The 16,668-nt window shown below is 42.9% G+C and overlaps 1 protein-coding gene across 1 annotated transcript in view; it reads left to right on the top strand.

Moving 5' to 3' along the window:
- Positions 1-16,668, top strand: part of akap6 (A kinase (PRKA) anchor protein 6) — a 133,732-nt gene that overhangs the window by 5,313 nt on the left and 111,751 nt on the right. The window contains exons 4-11 of the mRNA XM_026305238.1: positions 1,739-1,784; positions 6,045-6,154; positions 6,540-6,681; positions 7,065-7,706; positions 8,000-8,350; positions 8,536-8,679; positions 8,838-8,960; positions 9,055-9,315. Of these exons, the coding sequence (XP_026161023.1) occupies positions 1,739-1,784; positions 6,045-6,154; positions 6,540-6,681; positions 7,065-7,706; positions 8,000-8,350; positions 8,536-8,679; positions 8,838-8,960; positions 9,055-9,315 (1,819 nt within the window). The remainder of the gene's footprint in view (positions 1-1,738; positions 1,785-6,044; positions 6,155-6,539; positions 6,682-7,064; positions 7,707-7,999; positions 8,351-8,535; positions 8,680-8,837; positions 8,961-9,054; positions 9,316-16,668) is intronic.

Raw genomic sequence — 16,668 nt, 5'->3', positions numbered from 1 at the left:
CAAAATATATATGAGGGGGAAGAATCAAATAATGGCAGAGCAGTGGAGCTAATGTTTGACACTGTTTCTGTGGAGAGCAGGCAGGAGGTTGGAGCAGCAACAAAACAAACCAAAGAAAGTCCTGTTTTATTTTCCTCAGCTGGACAACAGCCCTGAGTGAGATGAAGCTTCGTTTCCACAGGTCTAACAATTAATTTAAATTGGCTGGATTATTCAGCTGACTGTATAACCCAAAGAACTCATGCAGAACAGTACGATTTCAGTTTGTGCATCTGATTTTAATGGAAGAAGCCTGAGCAGAAGCTTCAGAAGCTGAGACAATGCAGCTGCAGAAGGAACAGGAAGCTGTCAGTGTCACATTAACAGCATCAGGCAGGATGGTGCTTTGTTACTGCTTCCCCTGTCTGGCTGCTGCAGAAACTTCAGTTTTCTTGGTCTTCTTCAAAAATCCAGCAAATGTCCTGTCACCTCCGACCTGTTATCACAGAGTCGAGTCGTAAATATGAGGTTATGGTACAATCATGTTGCAGCTGTGAAGAAATCTCCTTGATTGATGTTGTTTGTTGTCATTTTGTCTCTTTACAGAGAAACATGAACATTTTTTTATTATGGCGTGATTCAAACCAGAGAGCTTCCTTTAAAGAGTCCAGAAGCAGCAGAGGCCGGCCTGCTGGTCCCAGCTGTCGTGATATTTCGGTCTCCTCATGTCACTGTCATCGCTACGCCAGGAATGCTGGGAACTGCTCTCAACATGCAGGGACAGATTGTAATATAAAGGAGAGGACAGTTGGAGGATTCGAGGGAAGTAGGAAAGACAAGTTCAGCTCCGCTGACCTTCTACTCTAATATCAGCAGAGTCAGATCAAACTGCTGTGCCCTCCAAACCTCAGCTGTGCAGCAAGGAAACTGAGGGTTTAGTGGATTAAGTACAAATGTGTCTATGAGGACTGAAGGAAAAATATTTTTATAGACTGAATTGACATAAGAATAATCACTTTAGCAAATTAAACTTCCTAGTGTTCATTAAACTGATTTTATTTTGTCTGTGCATAACAGATAAAGCCTGAGGCCATTCGTTTATTACAGGAAGGTGACTGTAAAAAACAAAAACAAGTCCTCCTCTCTCTTTCCTGGTGTTTAACCAGAGCTCCCACTGCAGCCATTCAGGCCACGCCTGTGCTCTTACTGGGAAACTGCTGTCATGACTTTCACAATAAAATGCCCTGAGATATGAAATCTGAGAGACTTCATACCTCATCTGATTTCTGGTTCCATGTCGGCGGCAGGTTGTGGGTCAAACATGCAGGTTTAGTGTTGATGCAAAAAGTTTTGCTCAAATCTGTGTGTGTGTGTTTATTTTAGTTTGTGTGTCTGGGCGAGAGAAAAGGACGAGACAAGCAGAGAGGGAAAGTGTGTGTGTGTGTGTGTGTGTGTGTGTGTGTGTGTATTTGTCGAGGGGGATGGGTGAGTGTGGTCCTAAAATAACCTTCCCAACTGTTGTCACCCCACCTCTCCCCAACACCCTCATGCAAGAAGCAGGTCACCACACACACACACACACACACACACACACACACACACACACACACACACACACACACACACACACACACACACACACACACACTTCCCACATGGGAGCAGCAGTGTGTTTGGTGCTCGGACAGACGAACCACAGGCTGCCATAACTGTACACACACTTTAACTTTCTGACCTTTTTGTGGTTTTTACACTGAAGGAAAACTCAGATTTGTAAACTGGAAACTGACAGACGGGGTGAGAAGGTAAGAAGCTGCTGAGTGTTGGTTTCGTTCTTTGTTCTTGTTCACTGTCACTTAAAAAAGTTAAAAATAAGAGGATGGGTCAGCAGCTGTTATGTTTCCCTCCAGTGGGCTTCATTTGAAGTTTGTTGTCACTTTCTACTAAAACAGAAATGTCTCTTTCTGACGCTAAAATCCCTTGAAACACAAATGGTGTTTTGATGCTGGACTTTAATCTCAAACCAGTACAAGCTGGAAGTTTGTAATGGGACAATTCACATGGAGGACATTTCACACAAATGTGTCACTGAGTTAGTCCAGATGATTGTAATGGACATGTGGGTGTTTAGATCCAGAACATGAAGAGACAGGGACCCTCATAGAGCCACCTTCAAGACAATCCCCCTCCAGGATCAGGATCTGAACCGGTCTGGTTAGAAAGTTCAAGTCTAACGTAATATAGTCTCTGATTCTCTGTTCTGCATCTGTCTGGTTGAAAATAGGCGTGACCCTCATTCATGTTTACATGTGTAGTGTCTGCAACCATGCCTGTTTGTTAGGATGGCGGCTGTTCTTTAAATGTCGGTGCTCTGGTTGGTACATATGAAAGATCACCTGCTGCAGGAGTGTGTGCAGTGAAAGTTGGAAAGGACAGGAGAGCAGGATGTAAACCCAGAAACTGAGATATGTTTTCCAGTCCTGGAAATGGTCTGGGCAAAGGAAAAATAACAAAATATCAAATTCAGGCTTTTAATTGCTTTGGCTTTTGGTTCTTTGTTTTAGTTCCCCTCTTTTCCTGGTTTTCTTAAACAGTGTTTACTTTTTTCACGACTTTTTTTCTGCCTCCTGACAGGTGTAAGTCTAAGGACAGGTATAAGTGTAAGGACAGGTGTTCACAGAGGACAGTCCTTCACATTTTCTCATCTCTGAGTTGTGATCAAGTTGTTTGAATGTTCAGATAACCCTGTGAGGACATGCCTGCTGTAAACGCAACCTCAGGACGAAAAGGCAGTTTGGAGTCTTTGGCAAAAAAAAAAACACTGTAAAAAGTCTTTGTATCGCAGCAGCGGGTCTCGGTTGTCTTTGAAGCCACTTAATTTGAATACTCCAGGGGGAGAAGGAGCACCGAGTATTTGATCTCCAAGGTGAAACATGCTGCGCTGATGGGCTGAAGTGGGAGAGCTGAAGGTTATTAGATTGAATGGGTGCGGATGAAGCCGAGCTGTCGCAGGCGGTTTGAACGCAGCCTCCCTGAATCCCTTGATGTTGGCGCTGATGAGGGTGAGCTGAGATTGGAGCTGAAGCCCGAGTCGACTTGCTTCAGATTGATTTTAGGCAATTAGAAACCCTGCTGGATGTATAGGCTCTGTGATTGACAGGTCACGTCTTCGCTCTACGTGACTCGGGTGTGAGAAACTGAGATCAAATTTTTAAGTGTGTGTTGGAGAAATGTGTGATGTGTGTGCTGTAAATGAAGATGGTGGGGTAAATGTGTGCTTTCATGCACACACAGAAACTCAGACATAGAAAGCATGCATAATAAATTACTGTACGTCTCTCACACAAACACACAGGCTTTATATGGACTCATGCTCGGGGCAACAAAACCCTTCAAAGTGAATCAACTGAGAGTCAAATTAAAAGTGAAAGTGTTAAAAAGGCCCCAGAGGGCCTCACTCTGTTTCTATGCTGTTTTTGCCTTTATAGTTGTGAAATTTTCAGGTGATGGTCTTGTGGATTTGTCTCCAACCATGTGACTATTGGTTCTGAGTAATTCGGCAAAAAACATAAAATCTTATTTTGTTCAGTCTAATTTTTTTTTTTTGCAAAACAAATTGAACATTAAAATTCATATGCATTATAGTTGTGCAATAATAAAAAAAACGTGTATGAACAATTATTGAGCGGTGAACAACAGAAACAAACCAGCGGACAAACAAGTGTGTTGGTGTGTGTAGTGTTTACAGGATCAGATCAGTATTGTACTGTTGACTTTAAAACTTTTTTTTGCTAAACACCCTTTGATGGACCTTGTAATAACTTAACTTTGCAGTATATACATTTTGCACATCAAGTAAAAACATATTTATTGAATCCATTATGAATAATTCAGTTTGTAGCTTCTGTAGCTTTCATGCCACACAAATGTTAAAATCCTAACACTTTCATTGAATTGTTCATTTCTGGTTAAGAGAAAAGTGGGTAGATATTTTGTTGGAGTGTTTTGTTAAAGCAAATGTTTATTTTTTTCTGTCTATGTAAGCTGATGATGAAGCTACTTATTGCTAAATTCACAAATGAATAACCAAGAAAGTGGAATTAAAAATAAGCAGGACAGAAAAAACTGAAAGCACACACAGTTCATCACATCAGTTGAACCTGAACTTTGCACTAAGTCTTTGCTCTAAAATGTGTAAGTTTATGGTTTGGAAGTTGGTTTTTGTCCTTGTAAGAACATCAGGTCCCCACATTGTGTGTGTGCGTGTGTGTGTGTATAAGCAGATTTATGTCCCCACAACATGAGTACTTCTTGGTGTTTCATTAGCCCACTGCAGTCTGACTGGCCTGACTAACAAATGACTTCAGATGGAAACGACAGCCTTGGTGTTAATTCGGTCAGACGTGTGTGTGTGTGTGTGTGTGTGTGTGTGTGTGTGTGTGTGTGTGTGTGCGCTAGTGTTTGAAAGCTGTGTGTGAATTATTGAGCATCTGAAAGACACCGGTGACATTTTCACCACTGTTTTAGAAGGACATGGCAGTGCTTTGATGACGCAACTCAGTGTGTGTGTGTGTGTGTGTGTGTGTGTGTGTGTGTGTGTGTGTGTGTGTGTGTGTGTGTGTGTGTGTGTGTGTGTGGTTGTCCTGTCAGAGCCATGATGAGCTCTAATGTCTGCAGGGCTGTGTTGATGCAAACTGTGCTGCTGGGACATATGAAGACAGGACACATCTCAGGTGAACAGTCCTACATTCAGCTCATCATTTCTTCTTCACTAGGTTTTTTGTGTGTGTGCTGCTCGTTTGTGCTCAGTGTCTGTTCAGTTCGAGGACAATGTAGTGTTTTGGTGTGTTGATGTGAATGGAGGTAAATGCAGGTAAATAATGATATAAAGTTCCAGGACCTACATTTGGGCACCTCCTCAGGATCAGAGAAATGTGATGTGGAGTTTGTTTGTGTCCACATGATAAATGAAACTCACGGATTCTCCTTCCTGTTTGATCTCTATCAGCTCCTGAGGAAAACATCTGGCCCAAGATGGTCTTAATATATCTGTTCTTCTGTTGTGGGGCAGGTACCTGCAGGGTTTCCAAATCCTAAATACAGCACAGATTCATGCCAGCCTCATGATGAATGACTCACCAAACTCCTTGCTAAATCTCGGACACATTTGGGCTCAGACCTGGTCGTCCAGAGCCAGAGCTCAGCAGCGTCAGCAAAGACTGAGCCCCAGTTGGTCCAGGCCTGTGTGCCGAGCACTGCAGGCTCTGTGGTCGTGTTCGTGTCACAGCATTTGTGGCTTGACTACATGCAGGCAGCGTGCTCCTGCAGGGCTGCACCCCCACTTACAGTAGTGACAAATTTATTTTGGAACTGTGCTCAGCAGGTCACACTGTTAGCCAAGCTAGCATGAGCCAAGCTGGCAGCGTGTGTGACCTACATTCTCACATGCCGGGCGATGTTTGAGTCCGGGCGGCAGCAGAGTGGGAGGTGTAGTTCAGGCGGTTTGTCAGAGGAGCAGGTGACTCAGTAGCGGATGTAAAGGACCTGTGGTCTTTTACTTTGGATACTTCAAATACATGTAGATGCTGGTACTTTTGGACTTCTACTGCAGTAACATTTGGAATGCAGGACTGTTACTGCAGTAAAGGATCTGAGTATTTTAACACTGATTATTTGAATAAGGGCAAAACAGCCTGGGCATTATAAGCTTATTTTTGAACTGTGCTTTCCTGGAGTCCGTCTGTCTGTCCGTGGTTTTACACCTTCTGAATTTAGTTCAGTAATATCAGATTTTCAGAGCCTTATGGAGACGGGCAGAATGTGTTCTGCTTGTTTTCACATACAAACCTGGAACTGGTCCCACATGAAACTGAGTCACAGTTAAAACTGGAAACATGACGTTGCACATCTTAAGCAGTTCTGCTTTTCTGCCTCATACACATTTACAGTTATTCTGAACTGGTGTAACTGGGATCAGGTGAAGCTTTGAACTGGGTTTGTTTGCTCCTTATTTTGAGGCACATTACCCGTGTATTGTTTTAATGTTTGTCTGTGTGTGATTTTAGGACATCTGTGAGGACATCTCGGACCATGTGGAGCAGATTCATGCCCTGCTGGAGACAGAGTTCTCCCTGAAACTCCTGTCCTACTCTGTCAACATCATCGTTGACATCAGGTGGGTCTTCACCCGATCAGACAAGATGTGATGTCGTGTTCTCTGCTACCTTTGTGGTTGTTGTTTCTCATTTGTTTGTACTGGTTTCTGCATTTTGTTTAATGTCTCTTCAGCAGAAAATACTCTAAAAGAGACACTTGTATATATTTATTATTATTTTTAATAACATTTTCATGTTTGTCTTACCAGCTCTATCAATCAATCAATTACTCAATTAATCTATTAATCTGTACAACCAACACGCAGAGAGCCATTAAAGTTCAGTTTCAGGTTTTATTATTGTAAGTCCACATCAGTCAGGGTTAATATCTGATGAAGATTATTTTTAACATGGGCGACCTGTCACTGAGTGTCATTGTGGGTCTGTGGTCTGTGTGTGGTTCAGGACGGTGCAGCTGCTGTGGCACCAGCTCAGAGTCTCAGTTCTGGTCCTGAAGGAGCGTCTGCTGCAGGGCCTGCAAGACTCCAACGGAAACTACACCCGGCAGACCGACATCCTCCAGGCCTTCAGCCAGGACCAGCACCAGGTAACTAACACACACACACACACACACACACACACACACACTCGCTTCCTGAATTGGTTATTTTGGTTTTTGAAAACTGAATTGTTCACATGACAAAAAGAAGCCACTGATAATTCTAAAGACAACTTTTTTTATTATTAAACTTATTAAAGTGTTTTTTCCCCACAACAAATTCAGGAAAATGCTGCACTCCATGGTCTAAATCATCTCATATTGTGTTGATTGTGCTGAATTTTACCTTTAGCTAAAGGAAACTTTGGTGTGAAGCCTTCACATTGTCAGTGAAAATGATGCTTATGTCTATAAAACCTAAAATATAATAAAGTTTTCTGGTGTTTGCGGTAAAGACACACCAGTTAAACCGATGCATTCTTCCTGTCCAGACTCGTCTGGACGCTCTGACGGAGGTGGATGACTGCGGTCAGCTGACCATCCGCTGCAGCCAGGACTACTTCTCATTGGACTGTGGTATCACTGCCTTCGAACTGAGTGACTACAGCCCCACTGACGATCCTGAGGCCCCTGGAACAGAGCCAGACTCTGAGGACCCCTCCCCAGAGCAGCAGCTCGATCAAGCCCCAACTTTAGAACCGGTCTTAATAGAGAGTGAAGGGCCCTGCCTGTCAAACCACAAACTCCATAACAGTTTACCTGAACTTACTTCACCTGGTGACTCAACAAACTATACCTGTTCTTCATCAATATTACCCACAATCCAGTGTGGCATGTCCAACCACAATGAAAGTGTGAAGCGCCCCCTTCAGGGCGTGAGCCACAGCACCGAAGTGTCGCCCTCACAGCCGTCACTCCCCAAGAGAGCCGCTCTCTTCTCGGACAGAGGAACCAGGATGGAGGACTCCAGGGGAGGTCTGGAGAAAATTAACCCACTTCCTGGACTCAAGTTCCAGGCAGAGCTGAGCCGAAGCACCCCCTCTCTGATGGATCCTCCAGACCGGTCCAAGTTCTGGTTGGAGCTGGACTTGGTTTATCCAGAAAATGTGTCACAGTCCTATGAGAACCTACAGGTTTGCCCCGCTTTGATTTCTACTTGTCTTACGTCTTTTTAAAAAGATAACGACATTAAAATTCTACCAGATTAAATCAGAATTAACTTGGGTCTGTGTTAAACTGTGGGTTAGCGGACGTTAGACCAGCTGCCTCTTTTATAATGTTTTAAATATCACGATCAAACCAGATTGGATGGTTCTTGTCTAGTGTCTGTCCTTTTTAATGAATTTGTACCAATTTAGGTTTGATAGTCTATTTCCTCCAACGAACCACAACAGCCTCATCTTTTAACTTGAATTCCTGTTAACAGGTCATGAATGGACGAAACCTCCAGAGAAACCACACAAGCTCCAGACCTGGAGGATGCTCTGAGGGGAGTGTACAAAGACCGCTGACCAATGAGAGGAGCTCATCTGGGGCCAGAGTGACTGCCAACCTGCCTCTCCAGGACCCGGTGTCTCAGGATGAAAGTTCAAAACAACAGGACAGGGCTCAGGAGGAGACAAATGCACACAGTGAGGGGGAGTCTGACTCCTCATTGCCCTCCCACATGAAGGAGCAGCTTTTCTCCTCAGACGTGGAGGCGTCTGGAGAGGAGTCGGACCCCCAACCGCCTCCTGGCAAGATAGAGGTGTGGATTGTGGAGCGTCAGGGGCAGAAGGTGAAGTTTTATTTGTTTTATGGGGGAGAGGAGTCAGAGTTCTGATTTTTGAAATGAATCGGTCAATCTTTACACCTTATTTCTGTTTCTTCTTGTTGCTTTTGTGATTCTCCTTTCTGTCACACATCGAGCTGTTTGTATCAGATGTGAAATGAGCATCTTCTCTCTTCTCTATTCTTCACCAGGACGGGGCCCAGGTTTCATCAAAAGCCAGTCCAGACAGGGAGCACTGGTATGGGTCAGAGGAGTTCCTGGCTCTCCCTGCTCAGCTTCGTAAGACTGAGATGCTCACTATGAAACTGGAAAGTCTGGCTCAGTCCATCCCACTGGTCAGTGTCCATTGTGCTTCCATCTGTCTACCTCTGAACATAAACCTAGAAAAAGAAATGTTATCGTGACTTAATGAACCCCATATTCAGTTCTGCACAATAATAAAATGATTAAAAACTTGCACCCCTGACGTTTTTGTTGAAACTTTGCCCCACAGAGACCCGGGGACTCTGCCCAGGAGCCTCTGCAGGATGTGGATGACTGGGACTTGACAGAACTCAACCCAGACTGGGACACAGGGGAGAGTGGGGACGACATTCCTTCTCCTCTGCCACCGCTGGTACAGAGCAGCATATTTAGTCTTCTTGTAGTTTTGTCTCCCTACCTGCTGAAAAACATTTCATTAATTTGTTCTCTCGTCCACCTCCCTGCAGGTTTCTTACAGACGAAACCTGCTCAGCCGCTTTAGCCCCACCTCCTCCAGTGACATCGCGCCCTCATTGGATGAAAGCATCGAGTCTGGCCCGTTAAGCGACCTACAGTCTGAAGAGGACGAGGGACGCAGGTCTGCAGACTGCCGCCTGGTTCTGACAGCGCCCCCGGTGGGTGGAGGTGGAGGCTTGTCTCTGGTGCAGAAGCTGCTGGACGACATTCAGAGTCAGGACAAAGACCCTGATATCTGGAGTAAGATAGAGGTATGGACACTGGTCTTGTTTCTTATTCCTGTCCCTGGTAAACCTGGCAGCAGAGATGTTTTCTCTAAAAGTTAACTTTACTTTTTGAAAGTGTAATAACGTCTGATGTCCTCTTTAACTCTTCGTACTCAGTCTCTGCTGCACCAAATGACGTTTTTGCAAAGCTCCTCCACTATAATGTGCACTGCATCACTCTGAAACTCCGTAACATCAAAACATCCAGTAAGTCCCTGCTTTTTAAAAAAACTTTCTTATAACTTTGATTCTGACAAAGGACGACAAGTCGAATCAGAATCCCCTAAACACCGGCGCCTCTCCCTTCACCGCCCTGTTGATGGATTGGGAGGCAGGTATTGGATCGTCCCGTGGCCCGGTTAATTCATCACCTCACTTCCAAAGGTCACTTTTGATTGGCAGGCCGATTATTGATGAGACTGCCTGGTGAACTAATCAGTCATATCTGTCATATTGAATATGGTGAAATGTCAATAGCTCTGGGGATTCGTTCTTTTCGTGGCTGCTTGTTTAATTAGCTCCATAAAGACGCTCTGCCATTTTAAAAATGATTTTATTGTTTTATTTTATTCAGATTTGCTTTATTACCTTTTTATCTTAGTCCTGAATAGCTCTTACAGCCTTAGCATCATTTTTGCTTTGCTGCTGTAGCATCTCAGTTTCCGCTCAGCGATCAATGAAGTCGAGCGTTTGTCTTATCTGGCGTGAGCTGGGTCAGGGGCCCACAGACAGATTCAGATTCTGTATCAAGATTATCAGTGAGGATGGTCAGGATATTTCAGGATCAGGCTGTGAATTAAAGGCCTGGCCGTGTGAGGGGACGTCCTTGGAACTGGGAATCGGAAGGTCACGGGTTTGATCCCCCACATCCGACACTGTCCTCCCTATTCTCAAATGCAAATCAGATCGCCCACATTAATATTCATAATTAATGATGATTTGACTGATGAAATGTCAGCGTTGTCCCCTGCTCTCCCTCTCACTGATCTGTCGTGTTGTGGAAATATTGTCTGAGCTAACTATTTCTTTATCATCCAGGTCTTTCATTATTTTGTTAGTTAAAATGTGTGACTTATTTGTTTTCATAGTGACTTTGAGAAGAACCAATCTTCTGTTAAATATGAAGCTGTGGCTAGTTAGCTTAGCATAACATTAAGATGGGAAAATAGAGCAAACGGCTCACCTGGGTCAGTCTAAAGGTAGAAGTGAAACTACCTGACAGAACAACTAAAGTCGGTCGGGTGCTTCTGGATAATTTGCACCTGCCCTCATTCCATGAACCTCTCAGACACTAAACATCTCTAATCCCCAGCACGTTCAAGACCCTGTCAGGCTCCCCCTGAATCATTCAGACCCCCTCTGGCATTCACTGTTTCAGCTCTAAGTTCACATTAGTCTCAGTACCTAGTAAGAATTTAGGGGTTGTTTTAGTTTCATAACTAATTTGTTTTATCATGTATTTGTGATTGTATGTTTGAGCCACCAGTCGTTGATCCAGCACCGAATCTACGCACAATTATTACATGTAGACGCACAAAATAACACGTGACGGCAGCACAGGAACCCAGATAAATAAAAACATCTGCATGTTCCCGTCACATCTGGTAACAGGACATTAGATTTGACTATAAACGGATAATAGCATCAGGAATGTTAATGGGTAGTTATTTAACTCAACAGAAATACAGAAATAAACAGACATTCATAAATAACATTAACAAATGACCAGTCAGAAAAATCCTTATATCCTCAAAAGAAGAAGAAAAAAAACCCCAAACAAAAAAATATCGAGGATTTAGCTCTGCTGTCTCACACACAGCACCTTGTGTGAACCACACACACATTCACACACACTCTCGTTCCTCTCTGCTCCTGGGTAATTAGCTGATTAGCTGCTTAATTAGCAGCATGTAATCATGGCGATGGATGAGCTGCCTAATTGAGGAAGTGAAAAGAGGAGAAGAAGAGCCTCAGCGAAGAGGATGACATTCTGTCTCTCCACAGAGTCTCTACTGAATACAACAGAGTAGAATAAAATAGAATGAAAAATCATCCGTCCAGGGAAGAGAAACTGTCGAAAGATCACTGCTGGAGCAGAAATGAATCAAATCCAGGAGCAGAGCAGAATATATATCTGCCCAGGAACTCTTGTCTCCATAGGGGAGGAGGACTTGGTTGTATTTGTTGTTGGAGTCGAGTACATTTGATTAGAGTAGAGGAGAAGTGAGTGGAATGTAATAGGATCTCATATCTGAAATTGTCTGTGTATGGGGGAGAACGTAGAATGGATGAGGACGGGTGCAGGGATTTATTTTCGGCCAGAATCATTTTCACACCAGTTTTCTACGGGGACAAAGAGCAGACGTGAAGCCTAACCTGAACTCTGTTAACACCCAGTCCACCTGCCGTTAGCAAATTCCTGTGCACAGTTTTGTATACTGAGTGATTCATGGTATTTCTTGTTTTTACCTTCCCCTCTATTAGACCTTTTCTTAGCTCTTCATCCTGCCTTTGCTGTCAGACATGAATATTTTATCCAAGACCTTTTTTTTTTTCCCTCAACCTTTTCACCGTCTAGACATTGTTGTTCTGACCTCGACCTCCTCGTCATTTGTAATGTTGGAACCTTGTTGGAAATTTGTAATCCTCACTTAATTTGTGTCCACATCACGTAAATCTGCAGCTCGTTTCTTGAAAGTTTATGAGACCGACACAGGAAATATACATACGCAGACGTCCAAAGTTCCTAATTGTGCCGCGTGGGCTGTTGGTGCCCAAAGTGCATTGAATTACTCTCAAAACAAAGCAAAGTAAAGAAAAGCAGACGGAAAACAGTCCATCGGTTAGATAAGTGTCCTATACATCATGTGATCGCATCGTATGTGCTGTCTGGGCTGGTGTTGGCGTCCTCAGTGTGAGGTGTCTGTGTGTTTGGCGGCTCTGCGGCACGCCGGCCTATCTGCGAGCAGTGGGAGACAGACAGACAACAGAGTCGCATCAACACTCATCTGATTGGCCCGGTGGGAGGGCAGGGACGCCCACCGACAGCAGAGAGGATAGGAAAATAAGAGAGAGATGGTGGGCGAGGGCGCGGGGTGTTATTCTCTTCTTTTGTCTCTGTAGATAAACAGGTGGAGGAGGAAGTAAAGGTAAAGCCGACAGAAAGTTGAGACAGCAGAAAGTAAACTTGTTTGGAGACTTGTGAAACTGAAGTTTATTTACTGATTTGGAAAATACTTTCTCAAATATTTCTCACAAATATTCGACAGTTATTCATCACTGGTTATAAAACACAGATTTCAAGTGTCACATTTAGAAGGCAGGTAACAGTATATGTGCATTAGAATTGCACAGGGCAGTACAATTAACCAAAGAAATTCTTTCTGTGGTGCCTCAGCCTTTGCATTTCCATGTGCAGCTGTGGCTTTAGGGATGGCAACACCCTTTCATTGGACTGTTTGACATCGTCAGGACACAAAATGCTGCACTGAGCAGCTCGACTCTCCCACGCTTCTTACTTTTTTCTTTCTCTGTAAAGAAAGTTTCAAAATAATCAATGAAAACGGCATAAAAGAAAATGAAAGCAGCCGATATGTAATATATAAATATATCTAACACCAAAGCACCATGGAGGTAGCTGCAGTCCTGTATTGTCCAAATTTGACACATTTTAATTCAGCCGCACAGGTTCCATGTTTCTTATTAAAATTTATTTTAATGAATTTCTGATTAAACTTTTCTCCCCCTGAGTTCTTTAATTTTGGCTCAGCAGTGTACAGACAGGTTCACATAGTCAAACTAATAACTTGTGCTGCTGTGGAAATTAGATGTCTCAACTCAAACCCCCCGAAATGTTTGTGGAAGAGTGCACAGAAAAATCACCAATTAAATTTTGTCCCGGGCTTTACCTTCACTAGGTGCAGAAATGTAGTTTCCTCAATCATCCGGAAATTCTTGGTGTTTCCCATTAAAACCAGTAGCTTCTGTAACCTCAGGCAAATTGAAAAGCTCACAGCCAACAATTAGCAATAACAATGTTGATGTTGTTTTTAAGAGTAAGCTGAGAAAAACAAGTCTGACATCTTTGTTTTTATTGCTTAGGATTGCTTTAGTCTGATCATACAGTTGAATCAAACATCATAATATTATTGTTGCAGGACTCTTGTCTTATCTCGGTGTACCTAATAAACTGAGGGCAGAGTTTATATTATGTTGTATGTTGTTGACCTTTCAATAGTTTCATGGCACTGAAGCAAGGCCTTTAATTGGAAAAAGCTCTTTCTCCTAATTTGCTTGTCCCCTGCTCTTTGCAAACTGAAAACATGTCATGTTTACCTGTGACATAACTTCAGTTTAATATTCATTCCTCAGAGCACTGATTTCATCATTACTGGTTATGCTATAACTGCTGCACTCAGTCCCTTTTCTTGCACAGAAGCAGTTTTTATTTACAAATATTTTCAAGTTACTTCCATTTTGTTGGCACATGTTCACTGATATCTCATGTTAAAGATTCTCCAGAAATTACTATAATAGACACGTGTGCGTTTAGTGTGAGAAAAAAACAGCACAAAGTGAACTAGAACAGTGTCCAGTTAGCTTTTTTTCTTCTTACTTTCTGCCTCTATCAAAGGGCGTACCTCAGGGTTCCACATTAGGGCCACTGCTATTCTTCATATGTATAAACTTTTATATCACTCATTGAAAATCTTGTATCCAAGATGAAACTTCAATTAATTTTCTCCATTAGGACAAATCCTGTTTTATTTTTTCTGCTAACAACAAAACATTAAATTTTAGCATTTTTTCCAGCTTTACTGGGCCATGATGTACTTTAACTTGTACTGGAACACACCTGATCAGTAGCTGAAACTGCTGGTGGTTGTATTTATGCCTTATGCTTTTTTTTCACCACTGCACTTTATATGCTGCTGTAAATTGACCATAAATGTGTAACTGTGGGCTTTCACCTAATTTTTTCAATATAAAAAACTCTTCTTAGCATACTGATCTTTATCTGTGCACATACTGTATATGTTTCAGAACCAAAATCAATGCAGCCTGCGCTCCCTGAGTACTTTACAGATGCTGTTTCAATCAATTAGGCAAAAACGGCTTTTAAATATGCTGCGATTTACAGACGGACTTGAAACCATTAAAATTTATTAATATGGGGGAACTCAAGTCAGTTTTAAAGGGCAGATAAACAGTGTTTATGGTAACAGGTGTAGTTCACGTTTTTTTTGCTTTTTTAGCAAATTTTTCCTCTGTAGTTTTAGTGCTGACTAGTTTATTGTACGTCTTTATGTTGCAATGTCTTGTCTGTAACGTGCTGCTGGGTCTTGGCCACATCTTTCTTGCAAAAGAGGTTTCTAACCTGGTTATAAAAAGATGAAGACGGTTGCTAACAAGTTCATTTTGCTGCTTGTTATTTGAATGCCATCTTCAATTGGCAAATTCTAGTATCTGTAAACTCCTCACACCATGTTTGTCCTGGGCTCTGGCTGCATAAAAATCCGACCTGTTGTCTGCAACACATAAATCATGGAGGCCAAACATCGTCTGCTGGGAGTTTGAGTCCAAATCTATCAACGTCGTCCTTCAGAAAGCCACGTCAGCTGAGCAGTAATTATCCAGCGGTGAAGAGCAGAACCACAGGAGGAAGAGATGAAGCAGATATCAGAGCGGTTATCCAGGCGGCAGAGGATCAGATCAGGCGTTTCAGCTCCCAGCAGGCCTTTCTGCCCCTCAGGAGCCTCACTGGTTTAGAGACATCAAAGCAGCCATAAGCAGCCCAGTGCATGCTGGTCGATATCCAAACCAACGCCGCTCCCTCAGCTGCTGCTCACGCCTCCATCCTCTTCCTCCTTGCTCATCTTTTTCTTACTTGCCTTTTTTAATTTTCTTCCTTTCTTTCCTCCTCATGGTCCCTGCTTTTTGCCCTCATCTTTTTTCTGTATCTGTCCTTTTTCTTTTCCTCTTTCTTTATCTTTCATTGTATTTCCTCTTTCTTTCTTCCTCCTTTAATCTGCCTTTCTGTCCTTATCTCTATTTTCATTTCATTCCTTCAAATCTTTTTCTATTTATTTCTGAGACTTTGTCCTTTCTCTCATTTTCCTTCCTCTCCTCCACATCATCATCATCTTTTTCCTTCCCTCTTGTTTGCTCTTCTTTCATTTTTCACTTCTTTTCCTTTCTTCAATTCACATCTCTTCTTCTTCTCTTTTCTCTTCTTTCCTCCTCTCACCCTTTTCCTCTCTCTTCCTCCTCCTTGTTCCCTCTCCTCTCATCAATACTTTTGATTTCCATCTCTGCTCCATAACGAGCGGTGGACAACACGGACGGAGTCATATCGATGTTTAAAAAAAGTAAATAAAAATTTAGGGTCATGGTTGTAATTAACATACCGCCGCTCAATCGGTCAAGGTTTGTATTTCACACACACACACACACACACACACACACACACACCTCTGGAGCATCTAAGCAGTGCACAAACATATTTTATCAATACAGGTGAACAGACACACACACACACACTGATTTGATGTGGCGATTTGTAGGCGAGGTGTAAGCGTGGATTCACCCTCGGCAGCTGAAGTAATTTCTATCATATTTACCTCCTCACCACAGCCTCCTTCGCCCTGCCATTAGTTTTCCAGATCGCTCTCAGTGAAAGATATGAAAACAACGGCCGATGTGTAAAATATTAGAATTGTCTTCGTGATGATCTGCAATCACAGGTACACTTGTTATTCAGATGAGACGTTTGAGGTCTGACTGGAAATAATGGATTTTGGAGCTGGCCCTGTTGTACGGCTTCAGCTGTATGTAAATGACTCTCGTGTGCCCTCCCTGTCTCTTTGTGTGGTTGGATCCTGTGGTTGTGGGTGGTGTCACTGCCTTAATGTTACTGTGTTGTTCAGAGCTTGATCTTGGCAATGGTGTAAAGCTTCTTACTGTTGTGCACGCTGTGTCAAATCCTAAAACCCGATGATGAGGACCAGACTGTTGAGGTGCAGTGTGCAATCTTAGTGGTGGTCTTTGGTTAAAGGGAGACTTCACTGATCTCCAGCCAGCCTCCTGTGTGTTAGTCTCATGAAATATGACCTGTGTGCAGAGCTCTTTGGAAACTCTTCCAAAAACAATGGAAAAAGCAGAAATTCCAGGACATTGTGAGAGAGGTGTTTTGTTCAGTCTGCAGCTCTGACCTCAAACATGCTGCAGCTGCTTCATGGGCCACATCCTGGATATTTGCCCATGTAAAACTTTCTTTCTGCTCATGTAATCTCCCGATTCTGCCTTGAAAGGAAGCTTAAACACTTGATCGCTCCTTTA

Source organism: Mastacembelus armatus, chromosome 22, assembly GCF_900324485.2.
Source record: "Mastacembelus armatus chromosome 22, fMasArm1.2, whole genome shotgun sequence".
Classification (NCBI taxonomy): Eukaryota; Metazoa; Chordata; class Actinopteri; order Synbranchiformes; family Mastacembelidae; genus Mastacembelus; species Mastacembelus armatus.
The sequence above is the reverse complement of the archived record's forward strand: the minus strand, read 5'-3'. Positions and strand labels throughout refer to the sequence as shown.